This window comes from Malus domestica, chromosome 07 (genome assembly GCF_042453785.1).
Source record: "Malus domestica chromosome 07, GDT2T_hap1".
NCBI lineage: Eukaryota > Viridiplantae > Streptophyta > Magnoliopsida > Rosales > Rosaceae > Malus > Malus domestica.
Genome location: NC_091667.1, coordinates 164444 through 185714, shown reverse-complemented (window position 1 = coordinate 185714; position 21271 = coordinate 164444). Strand labels below are relative to the sequence as shown.

Below are 21271 nucleotides of genomic sequence, written 5' to 3'. Positions count from 1 at the left end.
TTCGAGTAGATCGAGTACCGTACAACGCATTTTGTATGGAAAATATTGTTCCATTTGGTAACATGATATGGGCTTTCTTGAGCCTTCAATTACATTTGATTGGCTTAATATTGTTGTTCCCTTTACTTTTGTAAGCATCAAGCTTGAGAAATATTTTCGATCTCGAAGTATTGTATGTGTGGTTGCGCTGTTTACAAGACAAATATCTCCGCCATTGCTCTTGTTTTGAGAATAACCATAATTTTTATCCATGCTCACTGAGTAAGGAAATCTCAGTTAACAAAATAGTTTATTCATAATAAAGGAAATTGAAATGCCACTTTTATTGAATTGAAATGCAAGTTTTAAACTACAAATTCAGATAAGAGTACATCAAACAGAAGTGATTCAATCAGACCGATACACTTCATTCCCTTTTTCCACAATAAAGTCTGAAACATCCAGCTGGGTGGTGTTCAATTGCCTTGATAAATCGAACACTTGATCAGGTATGTCCATCGATTTAGCCTGGTCGATAAAATTGGTTTTGATACGCTTCTCCTTGAGAGAGGCTTAATACAAATCCACTAGATGTTTTAGGGTATGACTAGTACGTGCCCAGTGCCCATTGCCACCACATCTATGGCAAACTCCTTTAGGATTTCTAGGAGTGTTATTCATATGAGCTTTGTCTTTTTGGCAATTTGCATTCTTGAAGCTCAGGCTTGAATTATGCCTTAGAACCTGGTTGTGAAACTGGACACCATAGTTTTTTCCTTTCCTATTCCATCGGCCTCGCTTGTGGCCATGTCCTCGTTTGTAATTATTGCCACGAGAGGATGTGGTGTTCACTTCAGGGGAAGCAACATTCACTTATGGGAATGGTGTCGATCCATTAGGTCGGGACTGATGGTTCTTCATCATGAGCTCATTATTTTGTTTAGCCACAAGAAGTACATGTATCAGTTGGTTGTACTCAGTAAAGCCTTGCTCTTTATACTGCTGCTGCAAGAGCACGTTGGAGGTATGAAAAGTGCTGAAAGTCTTTTCCAACATATCTTCCTCAATGATGGTTTCCCTACAGAGCTTTATCTGGGAGCTAATTCTGAACATTGCAGAATTGTACTCAGCCACTGTCTTGAAATCATGCATCCTTAGGTGAATCCACTCATAAAAAGCCCTTGGAAGAATCACCATTTTCTGGTGATTGTATCTATTTCTCAGTTCCTTCCAGAGGGCTAATGATCCTCAACAGTTAGGTACTTACTCTTCAATCCTTCATCAAGGTGGCGACGGATAAAGATCATGGCTTTTGCCCGATCTTGAGATGATGCATTATTCTCCTCCTTGATGGTTTCTCCAAGATCCCCTGCCTCAAAATGGATCTTGGCATGCAAGGGTAGTTCTTCCTGGTAATGTACAGGGAAACAAAATCAAGGTTTGCCAAGTTCGCCATTTTCTTTTCTGAAAGAAAAAGGAGATGTGTAAAAACTTGCAACAACATGTATTCTGGAGGAATGTAATGTTAGAACTTCTGGTTCTTACAAAATTTTCATTTTGATCTTCAGGCCAAAATGATAAGCATTCGAAACTTCAGGCTCAAGATTTACATGATTAATGAGGAGGGCGATTGTGCCGCACCACTCTCATTGAAAAAATATAGCATAAGATGGGCGATTCTGCACCACTCAAGCAGCAGGAAAATTTAAATATGCAAAGCAGAGTGAGCGATCATACTGCACCACTTAAAATTGCAGTAAAATTAAATCTGCAGTCCAAGATGGGCAATGATTCTGCACCATCTATGATCGCAACAAAGATAAATAAACATTAGGTTAGTAATTAGGAACTACACCAAACAAGAAATCAAAAATATAAGTAATTGTTATATTGACAACTAGAAGCAAACATGGTGCTAGCAGTTCTTCGCAAGGGTACACCAGGCAGGTGAGGCAGAGGAAGAAGAAGAACAATAAAATCCTTGGAGGAAGCATTTTTCGGCTAATGGAAATGAGAACTGTTTAGGGTTAGAGAGTCGTGCTGATAACGCGTTATAAATAGATAAAAGTGAAATAACCTTTACTAAGGACAGGAACGAAGCGAGTGCGAAATATCACACTGTTTTTGTTTTGTAACTATAACACAAAGGATTGCAGATAAAAGAGGAGAAGAGGGACATTGATATTATTGCTTTCAATGATTTTCTCTTTTCAGTTGCTATACCTTGATCACCTGCGAAGTGCTCTATTTATAGAGCCATATCCGTAGGTTTACAGTGAATGAAAATTACACCTGTGACCAATCCAACAACGTCCGTGATTAGTTTACAGAAAGTGGATGGTTGTTATACAACAAACAAAAACAACACTATTAGGCATGTGAGAAAGTTATTGTTGGCATGTGGGCATACATTCCCATTGTTTACAACAGATTCTTATTACTTTAAACTATTATCAATCCCATCTTGGAAATTTGGAAAGATGGCCAAAGTTTTTAGCTAGCCTTTTTATTTAGAGTAAATTGTAACAATGGTCTCTTAACTTTAACTCAATTGGAGCAATGGTCTCTCAACTAAAAATTCATTACCATTGGTCTCTCAACTCATCAAAATGTGCAACTATGATCCCCCAATTAAAAATTCATTGTCATTGGTCCCTCAACTTTAATCTAACTAGAGAAACAGTCTGTCAACTTTAACTTAATTGGAGCAATGATTCCTCAATTTTAACCTAATTATAGCAATGATCTTTCCAACATAACTCATTTTGACAAAATTCTAACGAAGTTGGGCTACGTGCACGGGGTAGAGGAATTCTCATTAATAGTGAAGAGTTTACACAATGCATAGGTTCAAGCATTATCATCATTAGCAAGTTCTAATGATGAGTTTAAATACAATAATGACATTAGGGATTAATTGTAGGAGAATGGTTTTTTTTTTATAGTTGAGGAGAGTCGCTCACTTCCGTTTGCGTCGATGTGAGACTCTAAGAGCTTTATTCTAATGTTGACACGTGTCCTGTTGTGATTGGTCTCTTGATTGGAGAGGAACTCTTATACTTCAATAGGGGTGCCCCAGCACGAATCCTTCAGTGGGTCCTTGAAGATACGAAATTAACTGGTACTCGGTAGTTTTGGGATTGATGAAGTATGGTACAAACGAGACCAAAATTGAATTGTGCCCACCCCTATGAAGAAATACCATTGCTCTAATCTGCAGACTTGCAATGGCTTTTGAATAAAGCTAAGAAACAGGGTCTTATTGGGATACTAGGCGGCATCAACTGCAAGCACTAGGAGTTGAAGAATTGTTCTACTGCATAGGCGAGGGCTTTTAGTGGTTATAAAAAGACTCCCACTATTGTTTTAGAAGTTGTAGCCTCGTTTAGAACTCCTACGGTCGCACAACGACATCACCATCCTCGAGCATCTTCAATGGTGGCTTTATATATACTATGAGAGGCTACTATATATATATATACACATATACAAGCCCTTTATGCAAATGGATCCCCATTTTTTTTTTTTTTAAATGGGGATTAGTTGTGGGGCTTACTCCACATTGAATTTCAACAATCCGAACCATCTATTTTGCAAGTCTCGATTCATAGATCATCCTTACAAAAATTTAATTCAATCCAAAACCATTTACCTATTTAATTATCAAGATCAAATTTCATTATTTCTTTATATAACAAATTATTCGTTCATTTTTTTAAACCCAATTAGATGTGTTAAATATTTCCGATTTGACTAACATTTTGCAAGGATGATCTATGAGGTACAACTTGAAAAATAGACGGTTTTGATCGTTAAAGTTCAATGTGGTGTGGACCCCACAACTAATCCTCATTTTTATAAAAAAAAAAAAAAATGGGGATCCCTTGCCTTAAAAGCTTCCTATACATACATTTCATCCCCAATACCGGAAAATGAGGCTAGATCCATCACTTGGGTGTGTATTAGCAAAAAATTAGGTTACATCCAGCCCTAAAAAGCAGTGGGTACGAGAAAAGTAATAGCCCATGTCAAATTGGTTCATTCTCCCCCTACTTGTGAATACACTTATACTCTCATTTTATTTTTATTTTTTCATATTTTTTGTTTGTATGTTTAATGGTTAAACATAAAATGATATAAGATGTTCTACTAAAGGGCTTACTTTTATCAATTTCAAATTAAAAACACACTACATATTGAAATGACATTGGTAGCTTAGAGAGCTAAACCGAAAACATAAACAAACAACATACCTAAATTGCAAGGGTATTACAATTTAGTGATTTGAAAGCCTAAACAAGCAAATGGACCTAAATTGTAAAGTCATTACAATTTAGTTAGTTAGATGCTGCAAACACAAGACTTAGCCTCTTTGTGCATGTTCATACTACATGTGTTATCAAATTATTACGAAGGGCGAAATGGGCATTTGCATCATCCACTACACTTCGATTACGTAGATATTGATGCAGTGTTACAAGATCTTGGCATGCGTAACTCATGTTGGGTTATTTAGCATATTTTTGGGATTAATTCAATTCAAATAATCACACGCAGCAGAAAATAACATGCAATATGTTATTCCAGTTATATATTTGGTTCGTTGTAATTGATAAAGTAACAAACAAAGAAAGAGAAGATATTAACTTGAATCTCTAGCCACGTGCATGCCGCGTAATTGGATTACTCACTATTCAATCTTCCTTTTCATGCTTGCAATAACTACATAAGCCATTAAACAACATTAAACAATATAAGCCGTTAAACAACATTAAATAACATTAAGTAACATTAAACCTATTAAACAACATTAAATAACATTAAACTTAAACAACATAACTTAAATGTTTACTACATGCTTCTTTTGAGATTCCTTATCGACAAGAAATCTGCAAAGTCACTCAGATATCAACACGTGACACTTGAAATCCGAGACGTAAAATTATTGAGATTCCTTATCGACAAGAAATCAAATATCGAATCTGAGACGTAAAATTATTGAGATTCCTTATTGACAATAAATATGCAAAGTTGCTCAGATATCGACACATAACACTTGAAATCTGAAACGTAAAATTGTTGAATTCCTTATCGAGGTAGTTTAATTTAAGTAACCATATTAATTCAATTAAAATAATAAATTATATTTGACCCTATAACCCTTTGGCCCTCTCGGTTGGAGATGGTTTTTTGTCACAGTGCTATGTTTGGCTTATGGTCATTTGACCCTTCAGTTGGAGATAGTAAGAAATATGGTCTACATTGTTCATTACAATATTAATTTCTTGGAGGACTATATGATTAAAATGAGCCCTCTTGCCCTCATTCGATATGAGGTGGCCTAAAATCCCAAGTCATAAAGCAATAATAAAAACGTCCATCTTGATTAAAAAAAATGAAATAAAAAGGTCTCTCTCCTCTCTAGTTATTGTTTATGTTTTTTCTTCTTTTGGGTTTTTGTTTTAATGGCATATGAGAAATGGGTTGTGGGTAAAAAACATAAAATCTTGAAATTTATGGAATATACAGTCTCAAGAAGAAGAAAAGGTCTTTTGAAGGTGAGAGTGCCGAGAAAATTCATGAAGAGGAGATAGAAAAATGATAGTTAAACTTCGGAGAGATGTCATATTCAGCTTAAAAATAGTCAGTGCATGATAAACTGTGTTTAGTTTTAAGAATAGTGTTCGTGTTCAATTTCAGAAATAGTATAGTACTCGTGTTCAATTTCAGAAATAATGTAGTTCTTGTATTTAGTTCAGAAACAATAAATGTTAATAGTATTCAATTTAAAGAATAATATGATACAGTTCAATTTCAGAAATAATGTAGTACCATTTAGTATAAAAAATAGTATAATATCGTTCAATTTCAAAAATATTATGTGTGATGGACATACGAGTTCCCGCGAGTCAATTTTTTTCTTTTCACTTTTTCTATTTTATATTTTAGACTTTTGGTAGTCATTTTCATTAACTAAAATTATAAAATTATAAGACGATTTTTTTGTTAAAATAAAGTCCAAGCACTTCTCATTAAAGTTCTCAATAATAAATGCGCCGCCCTCATAGCAGAATACGCGTAAAACGCTTACCACTTGTGGAAATCTTTAAAGTACACGTTTTAATCTAAATAGCTCCAATCCGCTTATTAACCGAGCAGCAAAAGCCCCAACGCCTATCTCACTTGAAATTTCTTTAAAGTACCTGAAAATGCTCAAGTGTGATGTGTGAGTGTTGAGGTTTTCCTGTAACAATTTCTCAACTAAAACCAACAGAAACTGAAATTTTTACACAACCGTTGCATCTTTCACAAAGCCATCATTCGGGAGCAATTATTACTCAGAGTGATACAGCACTCAATTTCTCAAGACGAAGCTGCTTTCTTGCAGAAATTCTCAAGCGATTCCATCGTAACACTTTTTGGCCTTTCAAGAGGCAAACCAAGAGCTCGGTCCCATATCAACTGAACCAAACCAAGAGAACATATTAATACAAAGAAAATTTAACAATTAGTAATAAGAGAGAGAGAGAGAGAGAGAGAGAGAACCTGGGAACCAATCCCTATACTCCTCGATACACCGAAAAGAACAGTAAAATACCTGCCACGGTTGAATTTCAAGTACATTATCATCTCAAAACATGTACCGCTTCGGAATATTATGGACCATCACCAGGTACAACGTAAGGAATAATAACATGAAATATGATACCTTGCCTCGGTCAAACCAAAATGGTTCAACAGAACTCCACTGTGTGCATCTACATTGGGCCATGGGTTTTTAACCTATAAAGATGATAAAATCCCAGATAAAATCAGCATCAGATTGGTCCCAAGGTTAATAGGAGAAGACAGATATAAGGACTGTAAAAATCCTCAATTTCTCACTAGGCTTTAAAGTGAAAGATCCTGGTTCGAGCAGAAAAATTTTTGCACTTCCATCAGTAAATATAAAGGATTACAGTAATATTCTCAGAGGCAAAGATATAACATAATTTACATTCATAAAATAAAGTTATTAAATTACCTTGCCTAGTTCAGTAAGTACGGGAGGCACAACTTCATAAAGCTTCGAGACCTGTTTAAGTTAATGATTAAGTTAGCTCATAAAGGATGCATGCAATTACTACCATGATTTGCAGTGTGCATAAAAAGGGCACACCGTGCGATCAGGGTTACACCTACCAGCTGAAACAGCGGATCATCAGGCATGTGCTTCAATGCAAACTCCCTTTGACATGTGTATCGTGGGTCTGTTTTACGCAAGACTCCGTGTCCAAAACCAGGAACAACCTACAATACGAGAAAAAGAGGAGAGAGGTGACAATTACAGACAAGAATATTTCAAATAGTGAAGATTCAAGAAAAGTGAAAGTCCATTTTGCTTAAGGAACAAAAAAAAAAAAAAAAAAAAAAAAAAAGCTAATCAGGTCTAACGAGGTAACTTCCTTTGCAAGTTTAAAACTTCTACAAAGTCACGGGTAGAATAGTCGACCACCAAGGGCTGGCCCTAGCTCAGGGCAGCCAGGGCAACATCACGGGGCCCCAAAAAATCAAGGGCACAAAAAAATTTAATTTCTAACAAGCCATTTTCAAAGAGAAAGTAATCACCCAGTATGTGTGGGATAGAGAGGGGGAAGCTAACCAAATGTGGGATTCTATGGCTAGTTGGCAAAAGAGGTATTAGGAGAGTCCAAGAGCTTTGCCCCACACCAAAAGGAATCTTGGTGGTGGAATGAGGAGGTACAAACAAAGGTGAAGGCTAAGAAGGAATGTTGTAAAGCCTTATACAAGGATAAGACCGATGAAAATGGTGAAAGGTATAGAAAAGCGAAGCAAGAGGCGAAGAAAGCTGTGAGAGAAGCTAAGTTAGCGGCTTATGACGATATGTATAAGCGACTAGATACCAAAGAAGGAGAGTTGGATATCTATAAACTAGCTAGAGCAAGGGAAAAGAAGACAAGGGACCTAAACCAAGTGAGGTGCATCAAGGATGAGGATGGAAATGTTCTTGCTACAGAGAACGCGGTTAAAGACAGATGGAAAGGTTATTTTCATAATCTTTTCAATGAAGGACATGAAAGGAGTGCTTCTTTAGGGGAGTTGAGTAACTCAGAAGAGTGTAGAAACTACTCTTTTTATCGTAGAATCCGGAAGGAAGAAGTGGTTGTAGCTTTGAAGAAGATGAAGCATAGAAAAGCAGTAGGCCCAGACGATATACCAATCAAAGTGTGGAAAGTTTTGGGAGAGACAGGTATAACATGGCTCACTGACCTTTTTAATAGGATTTTGAAAACGAAGAAGATGCCAAATGAGTGGCGAATGAGCACTTTGGTGCCTATCTACAAGAATAAGGGCGATGTACAAAATTGCATGAACTATAGGGGTATTAAGCTAATGAGTCATACAATGAAGCTTTGGGAGAGAGTTATTGAGCATAGATTGAGGCAAGAGACACGGGTTTCGGACAACCAATTCGGGTTCATGCCAGGGCGCTCAACCATGGAGGCAATCTATCTCTTACGAAGATTGATGGAAAGATATAGAGATGGGAAAAAGGATTTACACATGGTCTTTATAGATTTGGAAAAAGCGTATGATAGGGTCCCAAGAGACATTCTTTGGAGGATTTTAGAGAAGAAAGGAGTACGAGTAGCATATATCCAAGCTATACAAGATATGTATGAAGGAGCAAAGACTGCCGTAAGAACTCAAGAAGGACAAACCGAAAGCTTTCCCATAAATGTAGGATTACATCAAGGCTCATCCTTAAGTCCTTACCTTTTTGCGTTGGTAATGGATGAGTTAACAGGACATATTCAAGATGATATTCCTTGATGTATGCTTTTCGCAGACGATATAGTGTTGATAGATGAAACTCAGGAAGGGGTAAATGCAAAGCTTAACCTTTGGAGAGAAGTGTTGGAATCTAAAGGTCTTCGCCTAAGCCGATCAAAGACAGAATATATGGAGTGCAAGTTCAGTGCAAATGGAGGCCAAAACGAGTTAGGGGTGAGGATCGGAGATCAAGAAATACCAAAGAGCGACCGTTTTCGTTACCTAGGATCTATCTTGCAAAAGAACGGAGAATTAGATGGAGATCTCAACCATAGAATACAAGTTGGATGGATGAAGTGGAAGAGTGCATCCGGCGTGTTGTGTGACCGCCATATGCCACTGAAGCTCAAGGGAAAATTTTATAGGACGGCAATAAGGTTGGCGATGCTGTATGGCACAGAATGTTGGGTGGTGAAGCATCAACACGTACACAAAATGGGTGTAGCGGAGATGAGGATGCTTCGTTGGATGTGTGGGCACACGAGAAAGGATAAGATTAGGAATGAGGATATCCGGGGTAAAGTAGGAGTAGCCGAAATTGAAGGAAAGATGAGAGAAAATCGGTTACGGTGGTTTGGACATGTGCAAAGAAGACCTACTGACGCTCCGATTAGAAGATGCGACTATGGGACAGAGGTTCAAGGCCGAAGGGGTAGAGGAAGACCTAGGAAAACTTTGGAAGAGACCCTAAGAAAAGACTTAGAGTACTTGGATCTAACGGAGGACATGACACAGGACAGAACACAATGGCGTTGTAAGATTCATATAGCCGATCCCACTCAGTGACTTGGATTTTCCAAGTCTCCAACCGAGAAGTTTTCCTCACTTGGGAAATTAAGGGAACACTACCTCAACCTACATGCTCCACTCACAAAGCTTCAACATACAAGCTTCAACAAAAGAAAATTCAAAGAACTTAGCGAAGAAGGCTTTGGTGTATTTAACACAATACGTTGAAATGAAGGAAAGCTTATTTATTGATATCCACGATAAGTTACAAATATGTACATATACTGGAGTTAAAATAAACAAACAAGAGGGAGCCTTCACAAAGGTTGCTTAGGAGAAGTCTCAGCAGTCGGTAGAGCCCCAAAAAGAGAAGGCACCGGAGGGGGATCATTCGGAGCCTCAGTACTGGACAGAACCCTAGAAGGAGGAGGCATTAGAGGTTGATCATTTGGAGCTTCATTACGCGGTACAGCCCCAGAAGACGAAGGCAATAAATGCCTTTGGAACAAACCCACAAATCTCTGATGATCAAGTAAAACCTGACCATCAGATTCCTTCATCTGGTCAAGCTTCCTCTTCATGTTTGTAGCATAGTCATGTGTGAGCCGGTGCAACTATTTATTCTCATGCTTGAGCCCTCTAATCTCCTGTTTGAGACTCATCACTTCAGCTGCCAATGATTCAACTTGGCGGGTTCGAGCAAATAGGCGTTAGACCATATTAGACACAGAACCTGCACACTGAACATTGAGAGCCAGAGAATCCTTAACAGCCAACTCATCAGACCGTTTGGAAAGTAGTCTGTTATCTTTGGGAGTGAGAAGGTTCCTGGCCACTACCGCAGCAGTCATATAATTCTTCATTACGGAATCCCCAACGGTAAGAGGACCAGTAGGGGAGACGAAGGATGGGCGCCATATGTTGTCTGGAGAAGGCGGGGCTGCCTCTTCAACAAGGTTCAAGTCAAAACGACGGTCGGAGGGGCCAGACATTTTCAAAGGTGTTGAAAAGAGAAGAGGTCGGACAAATCAAGATCTTAGAAGTGCAAGAATGGAGCTTCTACTGGTGGATATTCAAGTGTGCTTTGGAACTTAATGTCAGCCCCTATAAAAATCTGCACTCGACGAAGCTTCAGAAATCGAAAAGGCGCCTACTCAGAAATCGAAGAGGCGTTTGCTTTCTCAAAAGCTGGGATGCTCAGAGACCAAGAGGATCGATCTTAGAAATCGAAGAGGCGTTTGCTTTCTCAAAAGCTGGGCTGCTCAAAGACCACGAAGGCCGATCTCAGAAATCGAAGAGGCTTGCTTTCTCAAAAGCTGGGCTGCTAAGAGACCACGAGGGCTGATCTCAGAAATCGAAGAGGCACCTACTTTTCCAGCCTTGTCAGCACCTGTCACACGCACACTCAGCTTTGCGGAAATTATGGGCATTCTGTCGAAGATTTCTGGCGAAGTAGAAAGCACATGAATCGTATTGTTCAATCACCCACTTCCCACACGCAACAGTAACTCATGGGTACCACAGATAACTTTGCCAAAGTTCTCTGACAAAGTTGAGACACGTGAAGCTTGCAGCTCCCGCTACATCGCTCTGACCAAGAAGGGTAAAAGAATTGCAAAGAAACAACACTAACAAAGTTTAGACACATAAATTTTGAAGGTCTAGCTACCATATTATTACCCACAAGGGTAAAGGAACAGTACCACTGCTGGATAATTGGAAAGTCCGGGTGTGTCAACCTCTGTGCTTTGTGGCAAGGTAGACTAGCAAACATGCCCAACCTTTACTCACATTCGAGAAAACACTCCCAACAAGATTGCTTGCTCCAAAATCGAAGAGGCACCGCCCTCCGAATCTCGAGAGCCAGACTCCCAACATGATTACTTTCTCAAAAATCGAAGAGAGGGTAAAGGAACAGTACCATTGCTGGATAATTGGAAAGTCCCTGTGTGTCAACCTTTGTGCTTCGTGGCAAGGTAGACTAGCAAACATGCCCAACCTTTACTCACATTCGAGAAAACACTCCCAACAAGATTGCTTGCTCCAAAATCGAAGAGGCACCGCCCTCCGAATCTCGAGAGCCAGACTCCCAACATGATTACTTTCTCAAAAATCGAAGAGAGGGTAAAGGAACAGTACCACTGCTGGATAATTGGAAAGTCCCTGTGTGTCAACCTCTGTGCTTCGTGGCAAGGTAGACTAGCAAACATGCCCAACCTTTACTCACATTCGAGAAAACACTCCCAACAAGATTGCTTGCTCCAAAATCGAAGAGGCACCGCCCTCCGAATCTCGAGAGCCAGACTCCCAACATGATTACTTTCTCAAAAATCGAAGAGACACCGCGCTCTGAATCTCGAGAGCCAGACCCCCAGCAGGATTGCTTTCTCAAAAATCGAAGAGGCATCGTTCTCCGAATCTCGAGAGCTAGATCCCCGACAGGATTGCTTGTTCGAAAACCGAAGAGGCACCACTTTCCCAACTTCAAGAGCTGGATCTCCTTGGATAAAGCTTGTCTGTAATCTTCACACGCAACATCAGCTTTCCAGATACCACAGACCACTTTTTCAAAGTGCTCTGACAGAGTTAAAACATGTGAAGCTGGCAGCTCCCACTACTATGCTATGACCAAGCAGGGTAAAGGAATAGCATTATTACTTGATGTTAGGGAGACTCCTATATATGTCGACCTCCATCCCTAACGGACAGGCAGACCTGCAAAAATGCTCAACCCTTTCTCTTATCTGAGAGGGCACTCCCAACAAAGTCTTTCGAAATATTCAGCTTTCTTTCCCCCCGATAATACCTCTGTAAACAAGCTATACTAGAGCAAGAATATCTCATATCATCAGGGTTAAAAGCAAGAGTATCCCATATCATGCTTTTTCCCTGTCTTTTCCTTTGGCCTTGTTCTTACCTGCAAGACAAGGAGAAAGAGATCAATCCGTCAGCACTTGGAATCAAGCTTCCAGCCAGGAACTGACTGCCTGGAACCCCTTACCTGATTACTTACCTGGCATTGCTCTCGAGTACTCATCTTCAACATTGCTTCCAGGGAAGATACCGCATCTGCCTGAGGAACAGATAGGGTAAGTGAGAAGGATACAAGGAAGCATGTGGAGACAAGCGTAACAGCACACGTGCCAATACATCCACTACTCTGTCAAAAGCAAAAGTATCCCATATCAGCAGGGTCGAACCTACTCTAGATTTGATGGACTTGTTTTGACCCTCAAATTCTTCAGTCGGCCTTATACTCTTGGAGGAAACCAGAAAACCCTCCAGCCTGGTTCAAGAATAAGCCTGTGGAAAGTTACTTCTTCAAAAGCAAAAGTATCCCATATCATCTCTTCTCATTTTTCTTCTCTTTATCCTTCATGCTGCCTGCAAGATAGGGAGAATGTGAACAATCAGCCGGAGCTCTGATTGCTTACCTTGTCTGTCACCTCTTTCAGCAGATCCCCTAGCCCGGCGACTTGGGGGACTCCTACTACATGGTTTGTATCGCGCTTAACCAAGCCTGAAACTACAAGTAAGCTTCAAGTGAAATTGATACATTACCTTGTGCATCTCCACCAGTTACAGATACCACCCCTGGATGGAGGAAGAGTACTTCCAGAGAAGATGTCACATCTACCTATGAGACAGATAAGGCAAGTCAAGACGATACCACACTCCGGTACTTAGAAGTTTCATGGTTACGAGATCATTCTCCTACAATATTTCCTAATGTCATTTGTACTAAATCATTCACTTGTACTCACTAAAGGAGAGCTTGAACCTATGTACTTGTGTAAACCCTTCACAATTAATGAGAACTCCTCTATTCCGTGGACGTAGCCAATCTGGGTGAACCACGTACATCTTGTGTTTGCTTTCCTATCTCTATCCATTTATATACTTATCCACACTAATAACCGGAGCAATCTAGCGAAGATCACAAAAAGTGACCGTTTTCGCTACCTAGGATCTATCTTGCAAGAGAACGGAGAATTAGATGGAGATCTCAACCATAGAATACAAGCTGGATGGATGAAGTGTAAGAGTGCATCCGGCGTGTTGTGTGACCGTCGTAGGCCACTGAAGCTCAAGGGAAAATTTTATAGGACGGCAATAAGGCCAGCGATGTTGTATGGCACAGAATGTTGGGCGGTGAAGCATCAACACGTACACAAAATGGGTGTAGCGGAGATGAGGATGTTTCGTGGGATGTGTGGGATGTATGGGCACACGATAAAGGATAAGATTGGGAATGAGGATATCCGAGGTAAAGTAGGAGTCGCCAAAATTGAAGGAAATATGAGAGAAAATCGGTTCCGGTGGTTTGGACATGTGCAAAGAAGGCCTACTGACGCTCCGGTTCGAAAATGTGACTACGGGACAGAGGTTTAGGGCCGAAGGGGTAGAGGAAGATCTAGGAAAACTTTGGAAGAGACCCTAAGAAAAGACTTGAGTACTTGGATTTAACGGAGGACATGACACAAAACCGAGCGCAATGGCGTTCTAGGATTCATATAGCCGACCCCACTTAGTGGGAAAAGGCTTTGTTGTTGTTGTTGTTGTTGTGTATTGTTATAATGTTATGTCCAGTAAGCATATAAAAATATAAAACTGGAGTATTTGTCATAATTTGTTATTTGCAGCAGTGTTTCACTGATTTCTTGCAATGGAAAGGAACACGGGTTAGAATCTCAAAACTGGCCCCTTTTTTTTTTATGAATTATTTCATCTTTGGTTTAAATAAGTAGCTATATTTCTATACGTGCCTTTGACAAAAGTGGTTTTTACAAATTCCTTTTCAATTAATTACCACCCTTTGGCAAATAATAATAATAATAATAATAATAATAATAGCCACCCAGGTTCAGATCAAACTGAGGGCCTTTTTCTTTTTAGCAATGATGTTCTGTTTCAATATAATGTTAAGGTTTAGTGTTACTTTTATTTCTTACCCAAGAACAAATGAGTTATATTTTTAAATAACATATATGTGGTATTTGGTTTTTCAATAATTTTTTTGGTTCATTCATTGTTTATAACATTATATATAAAACATTAAAAATTAGAGATAGAAAAATATGACAATTCTTATGAGGCCCCAAGAGACAGTAAATCAGAAAATTATTCTCATAACTATAAGTTTTATACAAAAACACCTGTCATACTTTAATTGACTTTTGCTTGTGAAATATTTGTGTACCCTTATCTAATTACAAACTAACGTGTAATGTTATAGCTTAGATGTGAAATCTATTTTTTCTTCACTTATAAGTAGGAGGTCTTAGGTTTGATTCTTTTAAATGATAAGTTAGATACCAAATTATGGCTAAACCATCTTGTTGCTTAGCATAATCCCTCACACCCTGCTATCATTTTATCAAAGAAAAGTTACATCGGCATGCACAAATATGAACACTAAAACAATTGAATTTTGTTTCTTATGTGGAGTTATACTAGGGCACTTTTTCTGGTATTGCCCCAGGCCTCAAAAATCTCAAGACCGGCACTGATTACTACATATTTTATTTATCTGTTGACAGTTCTAAGTTCAGTATGTGAGTTCTGACAAAGATTGAATGGTTTGGCCAATTTTCTGGCAGAAAAATGTCCATGAGCAAAGATGCACATTGCTAATTAGTTACTAGATCCATACAAAAATAATAATAAATTCGTGAGCAAAGGATCAACCGTGCATGTTTACTACAAGAAGAGAATAAACTGAACATGGGCCATATTTAAATAGACTATTTAGGTAAAAGTCAATGCCATTACCTTCCCACTTTTTAATGTTTTCCAGACATAATCTTTCAACTGCTTTGTAGTTACATTCTCTCCAACTTCATCAACCACAGACTTTATCCAAAGCAATACTTCCTGCAATAAAACAGTGCGGTATGAGGAAAAGAGAATGCATCATTTCAACATGCACCCTTTCTATACATCAATAACTTTTTTAGATATACAAAATATAGTTCAAGCTTTTATTAGAATAAACAGATGGAAAAAACCAAACAAGAGAAAAAATATTACCTGATTAGCCAAACCATGGAGTGGGCCAGCCAAGCCGTTTAAAGCAGCTGCAAATGAAAGATACGGATCTGAAAGTGCACTAGCAACCTGTATTCACAATGTAACATTAAAGAACATATACATCAACATCCAAATTGGAATAGATATCAAGTTATCGATCAAATCATCACATGATTTACATTTTTCAAGACGAAATGATGTTAACAGGAGTCCTCATTACCAAAGTATAAGAAAATAACAAGGGAAAAAAGAACAAAAATTGGGTAGCTTACTAAGTGGCCGGTGTGAGCACTGACATTCCCACCTTCATGATCACTACAATGCATTATTACTTAAAAAATGTCATATAACTTGAAACCAAAAGAATATATCATTCACTGTCCTTGAAAGAGAAGTTTATACAAACCTATGGATGGTGACATAAAGCCTCATGAGCTCATGCACTATGGGATCGTCAAAACCCAGCATGCGTGAAAAATTTGCACCATAATCCAGAGTATCATTAACAGGTCTTACTTTTCCATCCTTGAAAATTCTTCAAACCACGAGGAAGAAGAGAAATAATGCCATTGCTCATCAGTCAGTTGACAATATCGTACATAAGAAACAACTTTTTACACAAAAGTTTCACAGGTTTAGATTAAATGCTGTTCTAAAACATGCACAAGGGGTGCAATTGGATTGGAAATTCTAATCCAAACTGAAAATTTCTGTTCCGAGTCCGAACATTTCCGATTCTGAAAATTTCTGAAAGATTTGGATGGCAATTGGAATGTACCCATCCAAACTGAAATTCCGACATTTCTTAAACTTGGTACTATAAAAAAAACCATGCGTATTCTTATTTTATCATGTTTATTGTTATATATATATTATACACTCACCTATTGTATATTAAAAATGAAGAGTATAATCATACGTACTATTTTTTCTTGTCCATTATGATTTTATGTCATACACTCACCTAACATCCTACAAGCACATATTCGGAAAATAAATATTGAAGTGTAGATACATAAAAGTTTGAAAATTTTCAAAGTCTTGCAAACTGTAGGAGATCCGGATTATGTTCCAAAAATTCCGAGATAAAACCGATTCTGAAACTTCTGACAAATTCCAATAATCCCAAATTGGAACTAATAGTTGATTCCCAAATTTTTCTGGATTAGCATTGGATTGCTGGCTTCCGATCTGATCACAATGTTAAAACTTTTTTTTCTTTCTAGAAAGAACACAAGGTCAAACATTCAAACATATAACTATGAGAAAGATGTAATATGCTTTACCAACCTTCGATAAATATAGGCAGCTACTACTGGCACTTGTGCAATCAAGCTAAGTGAATCCTCAAAAGTTGGCTCCCAGTACCTAAAAATAACTTATATTAACAGGTCTAAAAAGTAATGGAAGACAGGGGTTGAAAAGAAAAATAAAAGCAAACTTACTTTGATTTATGTATCCCCTTTTCATATGCCTTCTGGAATTCACTGTCTACCTGAAAGCAGTATTAAACAATGGGAAATTTAGTTGCATATGCTAGAGATACTCAGCAAATCGGGTAAATGAGTACTGCCAGCCTTTTAATGAAATACTTAATTGTTTCATTCACGTGGAGAACATTTCGTTCTTTTACAAAGAAATACTGTCACTAAACCCAAAAGAAACACTGAAGCCGATTGAATGCTCCAACAAAGAACAGTCATTCAGAAAAATTAGCCTCCTTAGCTCTAGATCAACAATCACGAAGATGAAAGACAACATGCGGTATTCACCACAGAAGTAGCATGTATCATACTTTTGTGATAAATCCTAATTGATAACTGTAATGCAAAACTGACCATACCCAAGCAATGACTTCATCTAATTACTTGTTCGTATGTAACTCAAACTTATTGTGATAGATAAAAAATTGCATAGTAAACTCAGGAATATGAAGTTTTATCTCAGAAAGTAATTATGAAAAATTTACAACAGAAATGAAATCTCGCATTAAACATATTCAGAAAAAGTTGAATACAAAAAGGAATGCTAGAAGCATATGAGATTATGAAGAGAAAACCTGGGGACTTGGCACTAAGTTCTCTTACATATAAGTAGTAGTTCTCCATATCAATCTTACATAATGCACAGCAATTTCTCCTCTATTTATACAAACACTAAAACAAAACATCCAGGAATTGATGCTGATAATCATAACACTTCACAGTTGAATGTGTGAAATCAAGTAATCAAGACTCAAGAGGATATTAATGAGAAATACATGCGTACATTATAATAATCGATGATGTATTACAATTGCAAAATATCAAGTTATTCGCTTATGCAAATACACCCTTGGCTAAGGGAAAAGCCTAAAAGAAATGCCCCAGCTTCCATTTCACAGTTACCTAGAAGCGTGAGGGTTCTGCTGAAGACAATTTGGCTAACCAAGAACCAAAACTAAATGTATGAACACAGAATACTAAATCTGATTTTGACCAACCATGATTATGGCAAAAGGGCAAACGGAGAATAACTGAAATATGAGTATAATGCAACCCTAAGTAGCCCATATACCAACCTGGAGGGCCATGACACCAGTGGTGAACTGGGTCATTGGATGTGCTGTTATAGGCAGAGCATCAATGGCCTTATACACATAAGCTGCAACGGAGAATTACAGAGATCTGATGAGTAATCTTATATTAATGATCATAAGAGTGTAAAAATTGAGTGACTGCGCACAGAAGCACTTCATTCAAACCTTATGCACATAAGAGCCTTTCTAGATACAAGTATTAAGTGAAACTGTGAAACAAACATCTTCTGTAGGTAGGCTTCTCACATATATGACCACTTCAGAAGTAGCCAATTGAAGTCATCATAAGTATTTGGTTTTTCTTATGAAGACATATAATATAATCCAAACAGAATTATGTGGTTCATCAAATTATGGGTAGCAAAATAGACAAATATAAGCTACCGAACCTGGAACTACAGCACGAGTCCTCAATTCCTTGGATAATGCATCTACTTGCTCTTTGCTAGGTACCTATGACACATACAAATGGCAAAAGCTGTGTTCAATGTTAGGCAATACCAAAAAAACACACCCAAAGTAAAAAAGAAAACAAAGTCAGATAAATAAATACAAATACTCATTGGTACATGTTATACGCAAGCAATGTTTTGTCCAAATTTGAACTGTGACATTAATGATGACATTCAGCTGAGGCTAAGTATTTCAGGAGGTATATAGGGAGTTACAGATATCTTGTATGGAATCATGGATACATATTACAGTAAAATGAAACTTGTATTTTTTCAAGAGTGCACCTTTAAAATATCTTGTGATGGAATACGCCTAAAAAACCATACCTTTCCTGTCAAAAGCAGCCACAGAAGACCCTCAGGCAAAGGTTCTCCACCTGGCTTTGCAGCAGGTAATACTTTCTGGCATTCTGGAATTGACAAACCCCTGAAGCGAATTCCCTGCATAAAGAAGTTAAGACAACCTAGTAACATCATATTTTCAATTAGCTGTTAGAATTATCACATAAATTTATCCACATTGATTCATAAAATTTCAAGCTGTGTAATTCAAATGTACACCTCATCTGGATCAAGTAAGGAGGTTTCCCACAGCAACCCTGTCATTCCTCTCATTCCACCAATCACCTACGCCGTTTTAAATCGAATCCAAACACAGTTACAAACTATGATCATAAGTAAGTTCAAAATTAAAAGTTTACTCTATTTAAAAAGAAAAATAACAAAGATCAGATGAAGGCTCACTACTTGGCTTTTAATAATACAAGCATTAAGTTCTTCGACTGATAACAAAGGGAAACATTTTACAGTTTCTATATGAAAGAAAAGGAAGAAAGAAAGATACTTTACCATATCAACCGTGATATTGCCCAGTTGAACTTTTCCATAATCTGCCTTCAGTTTTTTCAGACGTTCCTGTAACCAAGAAAGAAACATGCGGCTGTGATAATATACAAAATACACTTACTAACATATCAAATATTCACATATAAGTAAAATCTCAGAATTGCTCAAAGTATGAAAAACTGTACATGACATAAGACCTCAACCTTCCACCAATCTAATGCCTATGGAAAAATGAAAAGAAGGAAGAGCTTTAGCTAGCTCTTAAGCACACACTACTTGAAGCAGATGGAAATAACTGATTCTCACCCACACATTACACCAGTCCTCTAAATAAACAAAGAATGCAGCAACTCAACACTCGACATCAAGAATACAATCGAGTGATATTAGCGTACAAGTAAACCAAAAACAAGAAAACACAGCTATTGGGAAAGTGAATGCTGTCAGTCAGGACTAGGACTAGACTAGGGTAACAAACCTGTTGTTCTGGAATCAATTCCGCCAACTGAGAACGAAGGTCCTGCACGGCATTGACAACACAGACACAATGAATGTCATTACAAAACTGAGATTTATTACTTGCAGCATTTGTGATTCACTACTTTGCTTGCACATACTTGGGAATTAATTGACATAAAATGAAAACGATAATATCAGAATGATAATTTAGAGGCTCCAACGTGCATGTGGTAAATAAAATTAAATGGATTCTAAAAATACTAATTGATTTGTATGCAGAATATCGACTCGTTTTGTACAAGGAAGAAGAAGAACTCACGAGATCTGTGGAGGTCTGCGTTTGAATCCATCTGACGGAATCCCTGAGACTCGACCGTTGCCCCTGCAACCATCACAATCATAAACACATTTGGTTCCAAAAAAGGAAAAATACAAATTACAATGAATAACAGAATAATATAAAGCCAATTTCAATCTGAAACAGGTAAAAGTAAAAGGAACTCACGAGACGAGAACGGAGCTTGGAAAGCGCGGTGACGCTCCTGAAGAATACCATCGATGACTGCAGCGATTGATCACCTCTCTTTCTCTCTCTCGCTGTACTCTGCACCGAACCAACTCAATTACAGGAAGGTACATACGGACGGAGGAGTCAAAACTCTCAAAAGTCAGAGAAATAGGCCGCGAACAACTCGTAGTGTAGTGCCAAAAGTAACATGAGACCAACCACCAAATCAGACGGAGTACAAGAGGCCAAGCCGCGGTCACTCGTTTACCTTTTAAACACCTCTCATTTTATTTTGTTTTTATTTTTCGCATATGTATATTTTAGTTATTTTAACATTGAACTTGCTGGTCATTTACCACAATTGTAAAAAAGAATTGAGCTTTTGGATGGCGTGTGAGTCATTGGACTTTACTCTACTAGCAATAAACAAACATACATTTGCACCTTATGCCAATTTGATTCCCTTCAATTCACTTTTTAACGTACTTTAATAGTATTTTTTTTTATTTATAAATTGTATGTTTTATGTTTGATTGTTGTAAATGACAAATGTTACATTAAGTTTTTTTTTTAAAGGAGGACAACTTATGGCAAGCCACGATTATTCATCTTTTCCGAGGGTAAAAAAGACTCACAAAAGCATTTCAGCTTGTCATAGCTACAGTCAAGCAAACTCACAAACTTTGAGCATCGAACCTCCCAATTTTTTGTATTTTAGGAGCCAAAATATGCGCACTTACCACTACGAAACTGATATGGTTGACCAATGTTACATTAAATTAAATAAATATTCATTACGTGACTTAGCGAAAATACGCTCGACCTAATATTGATATATCGTTGAATTAAAAAAAT

General features: G+C 37.8%; 1 protein-coding gene across 3 annotated transcripts; it reads right to left on the bottom strand.

The window, feature by feature from the left end:
* Positions 1-6097: 6097 nt before the first annotated feature.
* On the bottom strand, positions 6098-20676 carry LOC103438350 (citrate synthase, mitochondrial-like). 3 transcript variants are annotated; one of them, XR_003771465.2, is made up of 20 exons: positions 20414-20623; positions 20228-20290; positions 19928-19969; positions 19453-19518; positions 19165-19230; positions 18931-19044; positions 18541-18604; positions 18134-18216; positions 17019-17068; positions 16864-16941; positions 15980-16108; positions 15846-15888; positions 15574-15660; positions 15316-15417; positions 7162-7269; positions 7004-7054; positions 6689-6762; positions 6526-6577; positions 6270-6441; positions 6098-6182 (listed from the first exon to the last, which is right to left on the bottom strand). XR_003771465.2 is itself a non-coding variant. In XM_029098896.2 (20 exons), the coding sequence occupies exons 2-20, from the start codon at positions 20462-20464 to the stop codon at positions 6343-6345; spliced, it is 1422 nt and encodes a 473-aa protein (XP_028954729.1). In that variant the 5' UTR covers positions 20465-20512; positions 20550-20676; the 3' UTR covers positions 6098-6342. The 3 variants fall into 3 exon arrangements, 1 of the variants encoding a protein (XP_028954729.1); XR_003771466.2 differs by having other exon boundaries at positions 6275-6441; XM_029098896.2 differs by having other exon boundaries at positions 6098-6441; positions 20414-20512; positions 20550-20676.
* Between the last annotated feature and the right edge of the window lie 595 nt (positions 20677-21271).

What these genes read in the sequence shown, in the direction of transcription:
- LOC103438350 (XM_029098896.2), bottom strand. Translation starts at nt 20,464, where the DNA reads ATGGTATTCTTCAGGAGCGTCACCGCGCTTTCCAAGCTCCGTTCTCGT. An exon ending in GGCTGCTTTTGACAGGAAAG is followed by an intron (nt 18,605 to 18,930) that starts GTATGGTTTTTT and finishes TATGTGTCATAG; the next exon opens with GTACCTAGCAAAGAGCAAGT. An exon ending in CTTTATGTCACCATCCATAG is followed by an intron (nt 15,889 to 15,979) that starts GTTTGTATAAAC and finishes AATGCATTGTAG; the next exon opens with TGATCATGAAGGTGGGAATG.